The sequence below is a fragment of the Anomaloglossus baeobatrachus genome, chromosome 11 (genome assembly GCF_048569485.1).
Source record: "Anomaloglossus baeobatrachus isolate aAnoBae1 chromosome 11, aAnoBae1.hap1, whole genome shotgun sequence".
NCBI classification, from domain to species: domain Eukaryota; kingdom Metazoa; phylum Chordata; class Amphibia; order Anura; family Aromobatidae; genus Anomaloglossus; species Anomaloglossus baeobatrachus.
The window spans coordinates 38,367,375-38,389,043 of NC_134363.1; the positions used below are offsets into that span (position 1 = coordinate 38,367,375).

Here is a 21,669-nt window from a genome sequence, read left to right on the forward strand (position 1 = left end):
GTGGTGGTTTACCGGTGATGACCTCCTCCATATCCGAGATGAATACCGCACCCGAGATGAGGTGCAGTATTCTGTGGCGCCTGAAGCCGCAGGGGTGCCACAAAGACATGGTTGGATGAGAACATGATCGGCGGAACCAAACCTGGACCCAACCCCATCCAACACCTTTGGATGAACTAGAACGGAGATTGTGAACCTCTCATCCAACATTAGGGTCACCTTACAAATGTACTTCTGGACGAAAGGGGAAAAAAAATCTGAGACCCCTACAAAGTCTTGTAGACAACCTTCCCAGAAGAGCGGGAGCAGATATATCTACAAAGCAAAAGGTGCGTAATAATATCAATGGCTGTAGACTGGGAGATCAGAAAAGCGCCCGTAGGTGTAATATATAGTGTATTTCATTATTACAATGTACAAAACAAAGTCTTAGGTAATATTATATGGATCTATAGTCTATGAAGCTCATTAATTCAATCCTGCACATATAAAGTTAAAAAAGCCCCCTATAGATCTACAATCCCATATATTCAAAATAAATTGTGAAATCTAGCACCCGGCCAGTTCAACAATGATGATTCACTTAAGTAACTGCCATCTCTCTTATCTGCACCTTTGCGATCAGCATCTGGACAGGTTTCTCAGAAGAATAAGAAATACTGGTTTGTCTACAGGAATCCGACTGTCAGCTAGATCCGAGATGTACTAATTCATTACCTGGAGGCGGTGATGATGGGAGGAGTTGTACAGAATATAAGAGGAGGATTTTATCCTTCAAAGCTATGGTATCCTCCATCGGCTCACTGCCTGCACCTTATAGGATCAGCTGAAGAAGCCTCCAGCCACTTTCGAAGTCAGAATGACCAGCACTTCCCAGCCTGAAAATGCATCTTCCCAGGTAAGTGCACTTTACTTTTCTTGTAAAATGACTTATTCAGTCTGGATTTTTATAGGATCAAATAGATGAAAAGAATATTAAAAAAAATTCTAAATATAGTATATGTCTATATGCAAATAAATAGAATGATAGAACCATAGAATGGTAGAGTTGGAAGGGCCCTCAAGGGCCATCGGGTCCATCCCCCGTGAGTGCAGGTTTTCCTAAATCATCCCAGCTATATGTATAGAATCATAGAATGATAGGGTTGGAAGGGACCTCGAGGACTATTGGGTCCATGCCCCGTGAGTGCAGGTTTTCCTAAATCGTCCTAGCTATAGGTTTATCCAGCTTCCGCTTGAAGATTTCCATTGATGGAGAGCTCATTACGTCCTATATAGAATCATAGGATGGTAGAGTTGGAAGGGACCTCAAGGGCCATTGGGTCCATCCCTGCGAGTGCAGGTTTTCCTAAATCATCCCGGCTATATGTTTATCAAGCTTCCGCTTGAAGATCTCCATTGATGGAGAGCTCAAACCTCCCGTGGCCGCCTGCTCCACTCTCTGACTGCCCTCACTATCAAATAGCTTTTCCTATTGTCTAATCTGAATCTAAATAGTATCCATACACTGATATATACTATATATAAATATATATAGTATATATAGACCTTCTTCACATGTCTGTGTTTCCAATAAGCATCCATTTTTTCACGGATGCCACCCATACCTGTTCACATAACAAAGGTAGGTTGTGCCATCAGTCTTTTTCTTAGATTACCATGTATTACCATAACCATTCTCCATTCTCTGGTACCATAGGGTCAAAATATGGCCACATGCACATTGGTACAGTGACTTTTATCATGGTACCAGACAGCAGTAAATGTACTTGTAAGTGTAGTGTAATATCCAGACTTTTTCCATCATGTCTCCTCTTCTTTCTGCAGGAGCCACCTGACATTTACACCATCCCCATGGATGAAAAACCAGAAAAGCAGAAAAAAAAGGAAACGATCTTTGCAGGATTTAAAGGAAAAAAGAATGCTAAGAAAGTAGAAAACTTAAAAAAGGAGCTAGAGATTGTAAGTGATGGAAATTAACAATGGTATGGAGAAAAACATATTTATTATTAGGAGGTATGGTAATGACTACATATTTTATTTTTTAGACTGACCACAAGTTGAGCTTCAACGAATTGGAAGAGAAATATTCAGTAGACATCAAACAGGTCAGTTTTAAAGGAGGTTTCCAAAAACTATTTATGTTTTGTATTTCTGACTTAGAAGAGAGCGCTACATCAACCAAGACTATCAACTAGTAGGACATGGTCTGTAGGACATGGCTTATTGATATTACATGGTCATCCTCTCTGGAATTACGAGAGTAGATACAAAACATGCCCTTCCCTCTGTAGGACATGGCTTATCCATTCACACATGGTCATCCTCTCTGAAGCTACAAGAGTAGATGCAAATCATGCTCTTCCCTCTGTAGCACATGGCTTATCCATTCATACATGGTCATCCTATCTGGAGCTACAAGACTAGATACCAAACATATTCTTTGCTCTGAGAACCTAGTATATCCAATTATTAGATGGAAAGCCCATCTATTCTATTGTAACATTTCATTTCACCTGTGGTGCCACCATAGGTGACATAAATTTGTGCTGCCTGGTTCTGCCTCAGATTATGGGGAATTTCAGGAGATTGTAGAAAGTATACATACTCTCCAACACCATGATGAAAGCTTATTTTATGATCTCATAAATCAACCCTACTGTCAGTGCAGAAAAGTATAAAAGCGTTTAAAGATTTTAACATTTGTGGGTTTTTTTCAAGGGTTTGACCACGGCAGCTGCTCAACAGGTTTTGGCCCGAGATGGACCTAACAAGCTCACTCCTCCAAAAGGAACCCCTGAAATTGTTAAGTTTTTGTTGCTAATGGTTGGTGGATTCTCCATTGTCTTCTGGATTTCGTCTGCATTGTGCTTTCTGGCATATGGCCTTCAAGCTGGCCAAGATCCTACGGTGGCTAAAGACAATGTAAGAAAACCAACAGATCTTAGGATGAATATTCTGAATGCTGTGGTTGTATCTCTGTTGTATTTTTGACTTATGGTTCCTCCATGTCTTTAGCTTTGGTTGGCGATCATCCTGATTGCAGTGGTGGTGATGACGGCTCTCTTTGCATATTACCAAGAAGCTAAAAGTACCAATATTATGGCTGGATTTAAGAACATGGTGCCTCAAGTAAGAAGCAGTACTGTTAATTTGTACAATCATAGTTGATTAGACTTGTTTCTTATACATTTTTTTCTTGATTTAGAAAGCCTTGGTTCTTCGTGATGGCAAACGTAATGAGATGTTAGCGGAGAACCTTGTTACAGGGGACATCGTCTTTATTAAAGGAGGTGATAAAATCCCGGCTGATATACGAATACTTGAGAGTCATGGTTGCAAGGTGAGAAGAGTAGAGAAGACCATTTTGAATTCTATCTAAATCAAGGAGATGCTGAAATCTTGGAAGCCATTGGGCCATGAGAATGACCTGTATCTTTTGACGTGTAGGTTGACAACTCATCCCTCACTGGTGAATCAGAAGCGCAACCACGTGGCGTGGAGTGTACTGATGATAATCCTCTAGAGACCAAAAATCTGGGCTTCTTTTCTACAACCTGTTTGGAAGGTGAGCTTAAAATCATTATTTTAAGGTCCTCTTTAAGGTAGTCTTTATTTACATGGTACAGACACCTAAGATGATGTGCATTTCATAAAGATCCCTAAACCCGGTCTCATATTCCATGCTTACTCTATAGGGGCAGCGACTGGTATGGTAATTAACACTGGTGACCGTACAGTCATTGGACGTATTGCATCACTGGCCTCACAAGTCGGGGACCAGAAGACACCTATTGCCCTGGAGATCGAGCACTTTGTGCACATGATCAGTGGTCTTGCAGTATTCGTTGGAGTAGTTTTCTTCGTTATTTCAGTCGCCATGGGATATAGTGCCCTCAATGCTATAGTATTCTGCATTGGCATTGTGGTAGCCTATGTGCCTGAAGGATTAATCGCAACTGTAACGGTGAGTTGTGCATGTTAATGAGCCCACTATGATCTTATCTTTGATGAGTGCTTCTTTTGAAACTATGTCTATCCTAATGACATTTGTGTCCTACAGGTTTGTCTATCCTTGACTGCAAAGCGTATGGCAAAGAAGAATTGCCTGGTGAAGAACCTGGAAGCTGTGGAGACTTTGGGTTCCACATCAGTCATCTGTTCAGACAAAACTGGGACCCTCACCCAGAACCGGATGACTGTGGCACATATGTGGTTTGATGACAAAATCCACAATGTAGATACCAGTGAAGAGCAGACAGGTAGGAACCCATGAATTTCTTGCTATTACCCGGTAGATAATAGGTCTTCCAATGGCACACCAAACATTGCTGAGGAATGTATAGGTAACCATGGCTAATTGTTTGTCTATTTAGGTGAAATGTTTGATCAAAGCTCCCTGACTTGGCCAGAAATGGGTAGAATCGCCTGCCTGTGTAACCGAGCTGAATTCTGTCCTGATCAAGAAGAAATTCCCATCAACAGGGTAAATATTAAATTATATACATTTTATCTGTATATAAGGAAATTATGGTGCTGTCTCACATGGACAACCTGTCCATATGATGTATTATGGATGTCACTTGGAGCTTTCTCTATAAGAAAATCTTCCATTCCAGAGAACCTGGCCGATTCATGTATTAGATTCTTTCCTAGCGAATGTTAGCGAATACTATTTAGAGATGGGTTGTCTTCATTCTTGTCATTTTGTCACATCCCAATATGACAAAATAGGTTATCTGCTTTTTTTTGTATGCAGAGATCAGTCAATGGAGATGCCTCTGAAGCCGCTTTATTGAAATTTACAGAGAGCGTTATTGGAAAAGTCATGGATATTAGGAGACGGAATGACAAAGTATTGGAAATCCCATTCAATTCAAGCAACAAGTATCAGGTAATTGAGGAACCTGGTTGTATCTTATTCCAGAAGCTCTCTTTGGCGTTAAAGGTTACATTCCAGAAGCTCTCTTTGGTGCTTAAGGTACCGTCACACATAACGAGATCGCTAGCGAGATCGCTGCTGAGTCACCGTTTGGTGACGCAGTAGCGATCCCGTTAGCAATCTCGTTATGTGTGACATCTACCAGCGATCAGGCCCCTGCTGTGAGATCGCTAGTCGTTACAGAATGGTCCAGGCCATTTTCTTCAAAGGTGATGTCCTGCTGAGCAGGACACATCGCTGTGTTTGACGCTGTGTGACAGGGTCACAGTGACTGCTGAGATCATTATACAGGTCGCTACTGTGACCTGTATTGTTCCTGCATCGCTGGTAAGATCTGACATCTCACCAGCGACCTCCCAGCGACTTACCTGTGATCCTTATCAGGTCACATGGTTTTCGGGATCGCTGGTAAGTCGTTGTGTGTGACTGGGCCTTTAGAGTTAAGGTCCAGTCACACTAAGCAACTTACCAGCGATCCCAACAACGATAGGGATCGCTGGTAAGTTGCTAGGAGGTTGCTGGTGAGATGTCACACTGCGACGCTCCAGCGATCCCATCAGCAACCTGACCTGGCAGGGATCGCTGGAGCGTCGCTACACGAGTTGCTGGTGAGCTCACCAGCAACCAGTGACCAGCCCCCAGCGCCGCGTGGAAGATGCTGCGCTTGGTAACTAAGGTAAATATCGGGTAACCAACCCGATATTTACCTTAGTTACCAGCGCACGGAGCTACACGTGCAGAGAGCAGGGAGCAGCGCACACTGAGCGCTGGCTCCCTGCTCTCCTAGTTACAGCACACATTGGGTTAATTAACCCGATGTGTCCTGCAGCTACATGTGTACAGAGCAGGAGCCGGCACTGACAATGAGAGCGGCGGAGGCTGGTAACAAAGGTAAATATCGGGTAACCAAGGACAGGGCTTCTTGGTTACCCGATGTTTACTGTGGTTACCAGCCTCCGCAGAAGCCGGCTCCTGCTGCCTGCACATTTAGTTGTTGCTGTCTCGCTGTCACACACAGCGATCTGTGCTTCACAGCGGGACAGCAACAACTAAAAAATGGCCCAGGACATTCAGCAACAACCAACGACCTCACAGCAGGGGCCAGGTTGTTGCTGGATGTCACACACAGCAACATCACTAGCAACATCACAAAAGTTGTTCGTTAGCAGCGATGTTGCTAGCAATGTTGCTTAGTGTGACGGGGCCTTTACATTCCAGAAGGTCTTTTTGGTGAAACTCTCTTTGGCGTTTAAGGTCACATTCCAGAAGCTCTTTGGTGAAGCTCTCTTTGGTGCTTAAGGTTACATTTCAGAAGGTCTCTTTGGTGAAGATCTCTTTGGCATTTAAGATTACATTCCAGAAGCTCTCTTTGGTGAAGCTCTCTTTGGCGTTTAACGTTACATTCCAGAAGCTTTCTTTGGCGTTAAAGGTTATTGGCAATTCACTCTTTTTTCTTACTTTTTAGGTCTCTATTCATTTCCCAGAGGATTCTTCTGAAAAGGGTTATTTGCTAGTGATGAAAGGGGCCCCAGAACGAATCTTGGAGAGATGTAGCACAATCATGATTAAAGGACAGGAATTGCCACTGGACGATGAAATGAAGGAGAAATTTCAGAATGCCTATATGACCCTGGGGGGTCTCGGAGAGAGAGTTCTTGGTAAGTATATGCAACTTTCCATTGACATTCTGGAGATTTCTACACAACCTAGATTGAGACCATGAATCTTCAATAATTTCAATATGTTTTTTCTTCTATAGGTTTTTGTCAACTGAAGCTTCCTGCCTCTATGTATGAACTTGGTTACCCATTTGATGCTGATAGTGGAAATTTCCCTCTAGACAAATTATGCTTTGTTGGCCTCATTTCCATGATTGACCCACCTCGTTCCACTGTTCCGGATGCAGTCATGAAGTGTCGTAGTTCCGGCATTAAAGTTAGTATTTCGGAAAACATTGATCATGGTGATATCTGTAGTTATCAATCACTAGATATATCTAATAATCTGTATTTTTTATGGCAGGTTATTATGGTCACTGGGGATCATCCAATCACGGCCAAAGCAATTGCAAAAAATGTTGGGATTATCTCAAGTACTAGCGAGACCGCAGAGGATATAGCCAAAAGGCTAGGAGTCCCTATTGAAAGAGTCAACCCTAGGTCAGTACATTATGGATTTTTCCACTTTAGGAGCCAGTTGTCAACTTTTCAATATTTTAGGTTAGGTCATGGGTTGAACTCGATGTACTTAGATCTACCTTTAACCTTAAACACTATGAAACTATTATTCAACATCCAAAAGGCACAACTCACACACAAGGGTGGTTGTTTTTGGAAAATCCTGTAATATTTGTGATCTTGAAGTTTTTAATCAGTTCATTTCAATTACAGGGAAGCCTGTGCCATTGTAGTGAATGGAGGTGAACTCAATGACATGAGCTCCGATGAACTGGATGACGTCTTGAGATATCACACAGAAATTGTGTTTGCTCGGACGTCACCCCAACAAAAACTTCTCATTGTCGAAGGATGTCAGAGGCTGGTAAGTTACAATGTAGTCTTGAAGGACAGTCTAATGTATCTCAAGGTTGACTTGAGGTGGATGTACCCATGAAAAACATTATTTCTAATACTTTCAGGGTAATATTGTGGCGGTAACTGGAGATGGTGTTAACGACTCCCCTGCATTGAAGAAAGCCGATATTGGTGTTGCGATGGGTATCGCTGGTTCTGATGCTGCTAAACACGCTGCCGATATGATTCTTCTCGATGATAATTTTGCTTCTATTGTGACTGGAGTTGAAGAAGGTAAGATGGACATTCTCGGAACAGAAACTTCTCAACTGATTGAGGAGCTCTCGAAAGATCTTGTAATTTTAGGATCTTTGCTTTAGTAAATTGGTTTTAAACTAAGAAGTTCTGTCTACGAGATATATTCAACTGATGAAAGAGGATCTTTCGAGAACTCAATTTTTAGGATCTTTCCTTTAGTAAATTGGTTTTAATCTAAGAAGTTCCATCTACGAGATATATTCCATCATTTTGAGCCAAAGAATGAGGGAAGATGTATATGAGAAGGGACTACGAATGGATACATTTCTGAACTTTGCTTCTCCTATTGATCCAAAAAAAGTATATAAAGCATAAGCTAATATGATCTAAGAGGGAAACAACTGCTTCAATATCCAAAACAATCTTGAACAAATCTTGGGGGGAGATTCTGCTGCTGCCAGCCACCTTACATTAAGATCATAGGTTTCCGAGAAGAAGGAGAGGAGACTGATCTTCTAAAACACTGAGAGGTTGTTTTCGGGGGGTATATTTTTCCAATTTGTGCCAAGATTTCCATTTATTTCTCTAATCACTCATGAATCTAATTTTCCTGCAGGACGTTTGATATTTGACAACTTGAAGAAGTCCATTTCATACACAGTGACCAAGAACATTCCGGAGATGATTCCTTTTATGGTCTATGTGATCATCAGTTGCCCACTGCCAATCGGAGCCATCACCATCCTCTTCATAGAGCTGGGAACTGACATTGTAAGTTGACTTTTTGGAACATACGTGTAGATTTCGTACACTGATACATCCAATGCACAAGTCTCGGTGGAGGTGACCTCATTGGAAACAGTATTTTGCAAACACCATGATGTCATCCTATCGGATCTAAGGATAAACAATTTGCTCAAAATTTAGCATATTTCCTAACAACCCCAATTTTTTCTGTGTCCCTCAGATCCCTTCCATAGCTTTAGCATATGAGAAACCTGAAAGTGACATCATGCTCAGAAAGCCACGGAACCCATATAAAGACCGACTGGTGAACATGCAGTTGCTGTCATATTCCTACTTTAACATAGGTAAGAATTTCCATTTTCTCAAAAGTTGGATTTTTCTTATTGTCAAGTTAAATGGCTACAAAACAAAAAAGAAATCCCATACCAAGAGGCTTACATGTATGTTTATTATGTGTCTCATAGCTGCAATGGAATCGTATTCTGGGTTTGTAAACTATTTCACCGTCATGGCTCAACAAGGCTTTCTACCAGCTTTATTAATTGGACTTCGAGTCAACTGGGAAGACAAAACCATGAATGAACTGGAGGACAGTTATGGGCAGGAATGGGTAAGAATGGGGATCCAGAAGCTAAGGGAACTATTAGGGTTAGATTAGGGTGTCACTAGTGGTGGACCTTTTGCCATGGGTGATGGATATCAAGAGGCACAATGGAACTACCTTTCCTAGCTTTTTGCCATGCATGCAAGAACATCAAGACAAGGTCTCCGGACCTTCGTTAAAGAGGATTTCCACCAAAAATATAAAAGTCTCTGTATATCAGTAAATTGGAAGTTAGAGAGCTACCAAAGTTTGGTCATGAACTTACAATTACTTCCAGAAATATTACAATTTATCTATTTTCTTGCGTCGGACATTTTGAAAATCTGGCAACAGGAAGTGCAGCTATTGGTTTGAACTAGTACGCCGATTATCTGTTATGTTGACTTTCAGTGAAACATACCAATAGTATAGCAATTATCATCAGTTTTTGAGAAGCTGATTCAAAGTTGAAAACCAAAATAACTCCTCTTTATGTTGTAAAATGGCAGATGTAAAAAAAAACAACAGAGAAATGGGAATATCTCTTGAAGCAAATACAACAAACTGCCCAAATTTTGTCTACTACTTTAACTTTTCATTTGTTAACATATGGCAAATTATCAGTTTTGGGTGGAAAACCCAATTAAAGGATTGCCATAGCATCTACCGTACGTTTGTCTATCCTTAAACTCTTGAGTAGTGGACACCAACCTTTCCGTTTTATAACAAACACTGGCTTTGCTCCTCATCTCTACACTTACTGGTCCGATTTCTCCACACTTGATGTCCCACAGGGTTTGTCACGCATGGAGTAGAATATGTCCATATATAATGCGTGACACACGCAATCAAACCAACGGGCGTCTGACGCACTACCAAAAAACACCACAAAAAAAGGGAAACACAGGGATCACAATACAACAGAGGTCCCTGCTGCTAGGGAGAGGGGTGAGGGGGTACCTCCTGCACTCACCTCAAGCTGACTCCTGAGTTCCCTAGCCTCCCCATACAGGTTCTTTCAGCCTGTTGGCGAGCAGGATACCTGGGTCCCTCAGCTGGCCCTAAACTCACCCTGTCTAGTGAGCAGGCCGACGAGTTCACTAGACTCGCCACTCAACTTATAAACACGGAGGGAAAGGAAATACAGACGGGAATAAACAGAATTAAATTAAATTAACAGGAATTAAACAAAACTAATCTGTATGACCACATCTCTATTTTGTAGACCTACACACAGCGTCTCCAGCAAGAGTGGTACTGCTACTCAGCTTTCTTTATCAGCATTGTGGTCTGCCAGATGATGAACACAATTATCCGAAAAGTAAGAAGGAACACCCTGCTGACTCCTCGTTTCTTCAAGTGAGTGAAAGTTTTTGGTTGTGCATGACCTTTTACGTTTCGATGCCACGTTACGTCCATTTATAAATGTGTTTAGAGCATCACTCCATCCTAGGACTGAAAAGTGTCTTTATAGATTTCTTTACTTTACACTTCTTTTTTCGACAGGAACAAGATCATCTTTTTGGGCTTACTCTCACAAATTGCCATTGGCGTAATCCTCTGTTATATCCCTGGGTTAAATGAAGGCTTGCACTTTATGCCCATTCGGTAAGTATCAGCCTATAGAGAAGTGGTAGATATTATAATGTATTAATGACGGTCACCATTTACTATCTCTATCCTAACCATCAACTACTGCTGTAACCCTGTTACCACAAGACGGTGCAGCAGAGGTTGGTGGCTCTCCATCTGTTTATAGTTTTCCCTGATATGATATGATGGATTTGGGAGCAGCTTTTTGGCTGTGGTGTTGAAGTCACCCTTTACTATCCATATTCTAATAATCAACTTCTGCTGCAACCCTGTCCCCACAAGATGGTGCAGCGGAGGTTGGTGGCTTTCCATCTGCTTCTGGTTGTCCATGACATGATGAAATGATAGAATTTGGAGCAACGTTTTGGCTGTGGTGTTGACATTGAAGTAGCTGTCTAGTCATAAGTTTATTGTGCTACTCCCCTAATTCCAGATTTGTCTACGTTCCATCTTTTTCCTAATCTAGATGAATGCTGACATCTGTTTCATTGTTTCTCACAGAATCCAATACTGGTTTGTTGGAATTGAGTACACATTTCTTATCTTTGTTTCCGATGAACTCCGAAGACTTCTCATAAGAAAATTTCCTGGCAGTAAGTATCTGTTGTATGAAAGTTTGGTTCATTATCATTATACAGTCATGGCCAAAAGTTTTGAGAATGCTACAAATATTAATTTTTAGAAAGTCTCCTGCTTAAGTTTTTCTAATGGCAATTTGCATATACTCCAGAATGTCATAAAGAGTGATCAGCTTAACAGCAATTACTTGCAGTCAATATTGGCTAAGAAAATGAACTTTAACCCCCAAAACACATTTCAACATCATTGCATTCCTGCCTTAAAAGGAGCAGCTAACATTGTTTTAGTGATTGTTCCATTAACACAGGTGTGGGTGTTGATGAGGACAGGGCTGGCGATCAGTCATGATTAAGTAAGAATGACACCACTGGACACTTTAAAAGGAGGCTGGTGCTTGGTATCATTGTTTCTTTTCAGTTAACCATGGTTATCTCTAAAGAAACACGTGCAGCCATCATTGCTCTGCACAAAAATGGCCTAACAGGGAAGAGTATCGCAGCTACAAAGATTACACCTCAGTCAACAATCTATCACATCATCACGAACTTCAAGGAGAGAGCTTCCATTGTTGCCAAAAAGGCTCCAGGGCACCCAAGAAGGCCCCGCAAACGCCAGGACCGTATCTTAAAACTGTTTCAGCTGCGGGATCGGACTACCAGCAGTGCCGAGCTAGCTCAGCAATGGCAGCAGGCTGGTGTGAGTGCTTCTGCACGCACTGTGAGGCGGAGACTGCTTGAGCAAGGCCTGGTTTCAAGGAGGGCAGCAAAGAAGCCACTTATCTACAGAAAAAACATCAGGGACCGACTGATATTCTGCAAAAGGTACAGGGAGTGGACTGCTGAGGACTGGGGTAAAGCCATTTTCTCAGATGAATCCCCTTTTCAATTGTTTGGGACATCTGGAAAACAGCTTAATAGGAGAAGAAGAGGTGAGCGCTACCACCAGTCTTGTCTCATGCCAACTGTTAATCATCCTGAAACCATTCATGTGTGGGGTTGCTTCTCAGCCAAAGGAATCGCACCACTCACAGTCTTGCCTAAAAACACAGCCATGAATAAAGAATGGTACCAGAATGTCCTCCAAGAGCAACTTCTCCCAACTGTCCAAGAGCAGTTTGGCGCCCAACAATGCCTTTTCCAGCATGATGGAGCACCTTGCCATAAAGCAAAAGTGATCACTAAATGGCTCATGGAACAAAACATAGAGATTTTGGGTCCATGGCCTGGAAACTCCTAAGATCTTAATCCCATTGAGAACTTGTGGGCAATCATCAAGAGACGGGTGGACAAACAAAAACCAACAAATTCTGGCAAAATGCAAGCATTGCTTATGCAAGAATGGACAGCTATCAGTCAGGATTTGCTCCAGAAGTTGATTGACAGCATGCCAGGGAGAATTGCAGAGGTCCTGAAGAAGAAGGGTCAACACTGCAAATATTGACTTGCTGCATTAACTCATTCTAACTGTCAATAGAACCTTTTGGTCTCATAATATGATTGCAATTATATTTCTGTATGTGATGTAAACATCAGATAAACACAATTAAAAACCAGAGGGCAACAGATCATGTGAAAATATAATTTTGGTGTCATTCTCAAAACTTTTGGCCATGACTGTAGATCACTGTAGATACATACATATTATATACATGCACAGAACATTGTCTTTTGACCTCTAGATATAATGGTATTGATGGCTTCATTGTAGCAGGTAGGTCATGAAGGACCCACTTTCTTTTATACATCACATTGACCATTGTTGTCTAAGGTCGTCATAGCTCATTTTCACTAACAAGAAGTCTGCAACGAATTGTTTGTCCATCTATGTGAATTCTAAACATCACAAGAGCAGTTCAAATACCTCAAATAGTGTTACCAAAACCTGATTTTAGTCAAAATACGCACAAAATGTGTTTTTTTGCACATTCGTGACCATCCCTTTTTACCAGCTTAGATTCAATATGGTTATGACTCTTGATCTCTATTTGATAACTAGTTTTTATCGATATTGATGTCCAAATCATAACTAGCTCTTGTCAATCTACATTAAACATAGTCTAAACCTATAAATGTTGACAAGTCCTTATCGACATAGATTGGATATTTTCCCAACCTCTAACTGATGATAAGTTCTTACTGATATAGACTGGACATAGGCTCGACTTCTAGTTAATGACTTGTTCTTACCAGTATAGAGTGAACCTGGTCTCAAACTCTAATTGTTGACTAGTTCTTGTCGATATAGATTAAACACAGTCTCAACCTCTAATTGATGACCAGTTCTTATTGAGATAGTTTGAACATAGTCTCCACCTCTAATTGATGACTAGTTCCTATCGATATAGATGTGACATTGTCTCCACCTCTAGTTGATGACTATTTTTTTTCTATATAAATTAGACATGGGTTGATGACCAGTGTCGATATAGATGGAGCATGGCCTGAACCTCTATCTAATGACTAGTTCATATCGACAGAGTTTGGACACGGTCTCCACTTCTAGTTGATGACTAGTTCTTATCGATATAGTTTGGACATGGTCTCCACCTCTAGTTGATGACTAGTTCTTAGCAATATAGTTTTGACATGGTCTTCATCTCTAATTGATGGCTAATTTTTCTCTATATGATTTTTACATGGATTAATGACCAGTTCTAATTGATATAAATGGGACATGGTATGAACAATTAAATGACTACTAGTTCTTATCAATATAGTTTGGACATGGTCTCCACCTCTAGCTGATGACTAGTTTTTATCTATATGATTTGGACATATGTTGATGACCAGTATTGATATAGATGGAAAATGGTCTGATCCTCGAAACGATAACTAGTTCTTATCGATGTAGTTTGAACATGGTCTTCACTTCTAGTTGATGACTAATTCTTATAAATATGATTTAGACATGGGTTAATGACCAGTTCTAATCGATATAGATGGGACATGGTCTGAACCTCTAAATGACGACTAGTTCTTATCGATATAGTTTGAACATGGTCTCCACCTCTAGTTGATGACTAGTTCTTAGCGATATACAGTAGTTCGGACATGGTCTCCAGCTCCAGTTGATGACCAGTTCTTATCGATATAGTTTGAACATGGTCTCCACCTCTAGTTGATGACAAGTTCTTCCCAATATACATGGGACATAGTCTCAACCTTTAATTGATAACTAGTTCTTATCAATGTAGATTCAACATGTTCTTGTCCTCTAAAGGATGACTAGTTCAGCAGAAAAGATGTAGATAGAGTTAAAACCAATAATTCTGATTATAGAAGATGTCGTATATGGAATGAGTGCGATTATTAATTTTCAACTTCTTTTTTTTTCTCCAGGTTGGGTGGAGAAAGAGCTTTATTACTAAAGCTCCATTATACTTGCCATGAAGATTCCAAATTATTGCCCAACCTTTTTTTTTTGTTAACTGCCCTTCTCCATTTTGTACATAATGTATAATTGTAAAAAGTTACTAAATGTAAATATAAATAAATTTCTTAAAAAAAAAATCAAAAAGTTACAAGAGATTTCTGTAGGGCAATGAGACAAAAACATTGCTCTGCTTCTTAGTCCCATATTCCTGAGATTTGGGTGTTATACTCTACTAATTCCTGCAACCCCATTCCTGTTGCCACTAGGGGGTGCTGGTTTAGAGACATTCCCGGGGATAATGGGTTGATGGTTGTTGAGTCTTTGCTTGAGGGAAATTCTCTGAGAAACGTATATGAACTGTACGATGGCACTATAGCGGGCTTTACACGCTACGATATCGTTAATGAATTATAGTCGGGGTCACGTTGTTTGTGACGCACATCCGGCGTCATTAACGAGATCGCAGCATGTAACACTTAAGAGCGATCTTAAGCGATCGCAAAAGAGGGCAAAATTGTTTGCCGCGGAGAGGTCGTCCTGAAACAAAAAATCGTTTTCAGGATGTTAGCGATGTTGTTCCGCGTTCCTGCGGCACCACGCATCGCTATGTGTGACACCGCAGGAGCGACGAACATCTCCTTACCTGCCTCCACCGGCAATGCGGAAGGAAGGAGGTGAGCAGGATGTTATGTACTGCTCATCTCCGCCCCTCCGCTTCTATTGGACGCCTGCCGTGTGACGTTGCTGTGATGCTTAGAAAGGAGGCGGTTCACCGGCCAGAGCGATGTCACAGGACAGGTAAGTCCGTGTGATGGGGGTAAGCGAGGTTGTGGGCGACGGGCAGCGATTTGCCTGTGTCGTACAACCGACAGGGGCGGGTACGATCGCTTGCGATCTCACTAGCGAGACCGCAGCATGTAAAGCCTGCTTAAGGCTGTGCAGAAACATTTTTGGATGCAGAAGTGGACTGTTGTATATATCACCTGATATTCCCCTTAGCCCTGCAGGTAATTATTGGATCACTACTGGTTATAAATGGAATGCCACCCATAATAACTGTAATCATTCATCCAATAGTCATTTGTCACATTCAGCTGATGAGTTTCTGCTCCAAACACAGAGCCACATTATGTACCCTGGCGGTGGTGACATCACAATACACATCTCTGGTGTAAGCTACTGATGACTTCACAGGGGACATCTCTGGTGTAGGCTCCTGATGACATCACAGGGGACATCTCTGGTGTAGGTTGCTGATGACTTCACAGGAGACATCTCTGGTGTAGGCTGCTGAAGACATCACAGGAGACATCTCTGGTGTAGGTTGCTGATGACATCACAGGAGACGTCTCTGGTGTAGATTTCTGATGACACCACAATAGACATGTCTAGTGTACAAAGATGGTGACATCACAAGAGAGATCTCTGGTGTAGGCTGCTGATGACATCACAGGGGACATCTCTGGTGTAGGTTGCTGATGACATCACAGGAGACATCTCTGGTGTAGGCTGCTGAAGACATCACAGGAGACATCTCTGGTGTAGGTTGCTGATGACATCACAGGAGACGTCTCTGGTGTAGATTTCTGATGACACCACAATAGACATGTCTAGTGTACAAAGATGGTGACATCACAAGAGAGATCTCTGGTGTAGGTTGCTGATGACATCACAGGAGACATCTCTGGTATAGGCTGCTGATGACATCACATGAGACATTTCTGGAGTTAGGCTGCTGATGACATCACAGGGGAGATCTCTTGTGTGAGCTGCTGATGACATCACAGGAGACATCTCTGGTGTATGTTACTGATGACATCACAGGAGACATCATTGGTATAGGCTGCTGATGACATCACAGGAGACATCTTTGGTATAGGCTGCTGATGACATCACAGGAGACATCTCTGGTGTAGGGTGCTGATGACATCACAGGAGACATCATTGGTATAGGCTGCTGATGACATCACAGGAGACATCTCTGGTGTATGTTACTGATGACATCACAGGAGACATCTCTGGTGTATGTTGCTGATGACATCACAGGAGACATCTCTGGTGTATGTTGCTGATGACATCACAGGAGACATATCTGGTGTATGTTACTGATGACATCACAGGAGACATCTTTGGTGTATGTTACTGATGACATCACAGGAGACATCTTTGGTATAGGCTGCTGATGACATCACAGGAGACATCTTTGGTATAGGCTGTTGATGACATCACAGGAGACATCTTTGGTATAGGCTGCTAATGACATCACAGGAGACATCTCTGGTGTATGTTGCTGATGACATCACAGGAGACATATCTGGTGTATGTTACTGATGACATCACAGGAGACATCTCTGGTGTATGTTGCTGATGACATCACAGGAGACATATCTGGTGTATGTTACTGATGACATCACAGGAGACATCTTTGGTGTATGTTACTGATGACATCACAGGAGACATCTTTGGTATAGGCTGCTGATGACATCACAGGAGACATCTTTGGTATAGGCTGTTGATGACATCACAGGAGACATCTTTGGTATAGGCTGCTAATGACATCACAGGAGACATCTCTGGTGTATGTTGCTGATGACATCACAGGAGACATATCTGGTGTATGTTACTGATGACATCACAGGAGACATCTTTGGTATAGGCTGCTGATGACATCACAGGAGACATCTTTGGTATAGGCTGTTGATGACATCACAGGAGACATCTTTGGTGTAGGGTGCTGATGACATCACAGGAGACATCTCTGGTGTAGGGTGCTGATGACATCACAGGAGACATCATTGGTATAGGCTGCTGATGACATCACAGGAGACATCTTTGGTATAGGCTGCTGATGACATCACAGGAGACATCTTTGGTAAAGGCTGCTGATGACATCACAGGAGACATCTTTGGTATAGGCTGTTGATGACATCACAGGAGACATCTTTGGTATAGGCTGCTGATGACATCACAGGAGACATCTTTGGTATAGGCTGTTGATGACATCACAGGAGACATCTTTGGTATAGGTTGCTGATGACATCACAGGAGACATCTTTGGTAAAGGCTGCTGATGACATCACAGGAGACATCTTTGGTATAGGTTGCTGATGACATCACAGGAGACATCTTTGGTATAGGCTGTTGATGACATCACAGGAGACATCTTTAGTATAGGCTGCTGATGACATCACAGGAGACATCTCTGGTGTAGGTTGCTGATGACATCACAGGAGACATCTCTGGTGCAGGCTGCTGATGACATCACAGGAGACATCTCTGGTGCAGGCTGCTGATGACATCACAGGAGACATCTCTGGTGCAGGCTACTGATGACATCACAGGAGATTACTCTGGTGTAGGCTGCTGATGACATCACAGGAGATTACTCTGGTGTAGGCTGCTGATGACATCACAGGAGACATCTCTGGAATAGGCTACTGATGACATCACAGGAGATTACTCTGGTGTAGGCTGCTGATGACATCAGAAGAGACATCTCTGCGGTCTGGTGACATTACATTAGGCATTTATGGTGCAAGTGATCACATGACCTTGCATAATGGTTCCAGCTTAATTAATGACGTTCCGAGTGTCCTAGCACAGCAACCACTCTAATGATTTTTTTTTTCTTAATTAAAGGAGTTTTCCGACATAAACTCAAAAATTTTTGGTAAGCCAATCTGTGCTGTATTGTCATATAAAATACCCCTACATTGTTATTTCTTGTTTTCTATCTTTTGTTCCTCTTGAATTATGACTTTATTCTCTGCAGCTCTTGTTTAAATTCAGCTCCAGAAAACTGACCTCTTCCTGTGCAAAACCTCAGTCAGAGCTGGCACCGTCCGACCTCAGTGTCCAGCCTCGCCCCCTGCCCGCCCCCTGCCCGCCCCTTGCCCACATTCCCTATCAGTATTCTGCCCCAGCACTGACCTGTTATCACTACAGCATTGCAAATAACAGCCCCACATCGGGCTCTGCACCCCCCACCACATTGGGCTCTGCACCCCCCACCACATCGGGCTCTGCACCCCCCACCACATCGGGCTCTGCACCCCCCACCACATCGGGCTCTGCACCACCCCACCACATCGGGCTCTGCACCCCCCACCACATCGGGCTCTGCACCCCCCACCACATCGGGCTCTGCTCCCCACACCACATCGGGCTCTGCTCCCGACACCACATCGGGCTCTGCACCCCCCACCACATCGGGCTTTGCACCCCCCACCACATCGGGCTCTGCACCCCCCACCACATCGGGCTCTACTCCCCACACCACATCGGACTCTGCACCGCACACGCACATCGGACTCTGCACCGCACACGCACATCGGACTCTGCACCGCACACGCACATCGGACTCTGTACCGCACACGCACATCGGACTCTGCACCGCACACGCACATCGGACTCTGCACCGCACACGCACATCGGACTCTGCACCGCACACGCACATCGGACTCTGCACCGCACACGCACATCGGACTCTGCACCGCACACGCACATCGGATTCTGCACCGCACACGCACATCGGACTCTGCACCGCACACGCACATCGGACTCTGCACCGCAAACGCACATCGGACTCTGCACCGCACACGCACATCGGACTCTGCACCGCACACCGGACTCTGCACCGCACAAGCACAGAGCTCTGGACCACACATATACACAGGGCTCTGCACCACACGCACACACACACACACACACACAGCGCTCTGTACCGACCCCCCAACCCCATAGGGAACACATGTAGGGAATATATACTTACCGCTCCTCGGTCCCCGCCGCTCCTGCACGTTCGCACTCTGTCTGGTCTGGCCATATCAGCACAGTAGTGACGTCACCGCTGTCCTGATCTGTCAGACACAGACAGCGGGACAGGTTGCGGGGAGAGTACGGGGTGCGGGGGAATGTGTTGGAGGGTGCAGGGAAGGGGGGCGGGGCTCATCGCATTGTAGCCGCCCAGCAGGGAGGCAACATGCTGTTCCAGATTTTCATGTCAACATGGTCCTGCCCATGTTGACATGAAATGACCGGAAGCAGCAAAATCGCGGCAGGAGCGGTCACATGACCACTCTGAGCCGGGGGAGAGGGGCTGACAGCAGGGCAGGTAAGTGGTCACTATCTACTTACCTGCCCCAATGTAGCCCAATAGGGGAATAAAAAAAAAAAGTCAAAAGAAGCCGGATAACCCCTTTAAGTTTATTTTGTTCATACATTGTGATGATCATGGCTAATTAGGAAGAGAGAACAATACATAGGGATGCAGTGAGCAGCAATCACCACTAGGTGTCACTTTCCAACTTTAAATCAGATCACGTGATCTGTGGCGGTAAAGTAGAACAATACTGTATAGCTGATGATATAGAGCAGTCATGGCGAACCTTTCACAGGCCGAGTGCCCAAACTGTAGCCCTAAATCCATTTTTTTCCCGAAGTGCCAACCAATCCTATTATGTAAATAATTGATTGTAACCTTACCTTTGCAGTCTTCTCTTCTCTTCAGCAGGGGGCATCACGCTCATTCGTGCTTACCACACATTGAAGCTGAGCCCCTGCCCTTTCCAGACACAGGAGCTGGATTGATCTTTCTGGAAAAAATTGCAGCAGATTTGACAGAGATTTTAGCCTGGAATGCAATCAGATGTCACCCTGTAATCCACATCTACATTTCAAAGTCTGAACATCTTGAAATCCCATAAAGACGTACGAGTTGCTCCCCTCCCCCTTCATTCTGTAGTTCTGTCCCCCTTCCTGGCCACTTCCTGGTAAACATGTCCCCCATCCTCATATATATTTCCTACATTCTGGTATATTTGTCCCCATCATGGCCCCATCCTGGTAAATGTACCCCATCCCAGCATATTCCCCATCCTGGTAAATGTACCCCATCATTGTAAATGTATCCCATCCTGACATGTTCCCCCATGCTGTTAAATGACCCCATCCTGGTAAATGTACCTCATCCAGGCATGTTCCCTTATCCTGGTAAATGTCCCCTTTCCTGGTAAATGTACCCCATCCTGATAAATGTCACCCTTCCTGCTAAATATTCCCTATCCTGGCATTTTTCCTCATTCTGGCATGTTCATGTTCCCCCTATCCTGGCATGTTTCCCCCCATCCTTTCATGTTTCCCCCATTCTGGTAAATGTATCCCCCATACTGGTAAATGTACCCCTTCCTGGCATGTTCCCCTTCCTGCTAAATGTACCCCTTCCTGGCATATTTTCCCCCATCCTTGCATGTTTCTCCCATCCTTGCAGTCATGTTTCCCTCCATCCTTGCAGTCATGTTTCCCCCCATCCCTGCAATCATGTTTCCCCCCATTCTTGCAGTCATGTTTCCCCCCATCCTTGCAGTCATGTTTCCCCCCATTCTTGCAGCCATGTTTCCCCCATCCTTGTATGTTTCTCCCATCCTTGCAATCATGTTTCCCCCCATTCTTGCAGTCATGTTTCTCCCATCCTTGCAGTCATGTTTCCCTCCATCCTTGCAGTCATGTTTCCCCCCATCCCTGCAATCATGTTTCCCCCCATTCTTGCAGTCATGTTTCCCCCCATCCTTGCAGTCATGTTTCCCCCCATCCTTGCAGTCATGTTTCCCCCCATTCTTGCAGCCATGTTTCCCCCATCCTTGCAGTCATGTTTCCCCCCATTCTTGCAGCCATGTTTCCCCCATCCTTGCAGCCATGTTTCTCCCATCCTTGCAGCCATGTTTCACCCATCCTTGCATGTTTCTCTCCCTCTTTGCACGTTTCCCCCATCTTTGCACGTTTCTCTTCATCTTTGCACGTTTCCCCCATCCTTGCAGTCATGTTTGCCCCGTGCTCTCCATGTTTGTCCCGTGCTCTGTTTGTTTACCCTGTGCTCTGTTTGCTTGCCCTGTGCTCTGTTTGTTTGCCCCGTGCTCTGTTTGTTTGCCCCGTGCTCTGTTTGTTTGCCCCTTTTTTTTTTTCCCCTTGCTCTGTTTGCCCCGTGCTCTGTATGCCCCGTGCTCTGTTTGCCCCGTCCTCTGTATGCCCTGTTTTCCCCGTGCTCTGTTTGTTTGCTCCATCCTATGTTTGCCCCGTGCTCTGTA

The 21,669-nt window shown here is 43.6% G+C and overlaps 1 protein-coding gene across 1 annotated transcript; it reads left to right on the forward strand.

Annotated features, from left to right (window-relative positions):
* The first annotated feature begins 859 nt into the window (after positions 1 to 859).
* LOC142256564 (potassium-transporting ATPase alpha chain 2-like) lies at positions 860 to 14,582 on the forward strand. The gene is made up of 23 exons (XM_075328323.1): positions 860 to 898; positions 1,828 to 1,962; positions 2,049 to 2,108; positions 2,722 to 2,925; positions 3,019 to 3,132; positions 3,209 to 3,343; positions 3,451 to 3,568; positions 3,699 to 3,967; positions 4,064 to 4,262; positions 4,377 to 4,486; positions 4,760 to 4,894; positions 6,408 to 6,600; positions 6,702 to 6,877; positions 6,965 to 7,101; positions 7,333 to 7,483; positions 7,581 to 7,749; positions 8,330 to 8,484; positions 8,681 to 8,804; positions 8,925 to 9,070; positions 10,269 to 10,402; positions 10,550 to 10,651; positions 11,138 to 11,229; positions 14,554 to 14,582. Exons 1-23 carry the CDS (start codon positions 860 to 862, stop codon positions 14,580 to 14,582), a joined length of 3,126 nt encoding a protein of 1,041 aa, XP_075184438.1.
* The last annotated feature ends 7,087 nt before the right edge of the window (positions 14,583 to 21,669 follow it).

Coding starts and splice junctions, on each gene's coding strand:
- LOC142256564 (XM_075328323.1), top strand. CDS start 860: ATGACCAGCACTTCCCAGCCTGAAAATGCATCTTCCCAG. Junction 7,102..7,332: donor ATTGAAAGAGTCAACCCTAG/GTCAGTACATTA, acceptor TTTCAATTACAG/GGAAGCCTGTGCCATTGTAG. Junction 8,805..8,924: donor ATATTCCTACTTTAACATAG/GTAAGAATTTCC, acceptor TGTGTCTCATAG/CTGCAATGGAATCGTATTCT.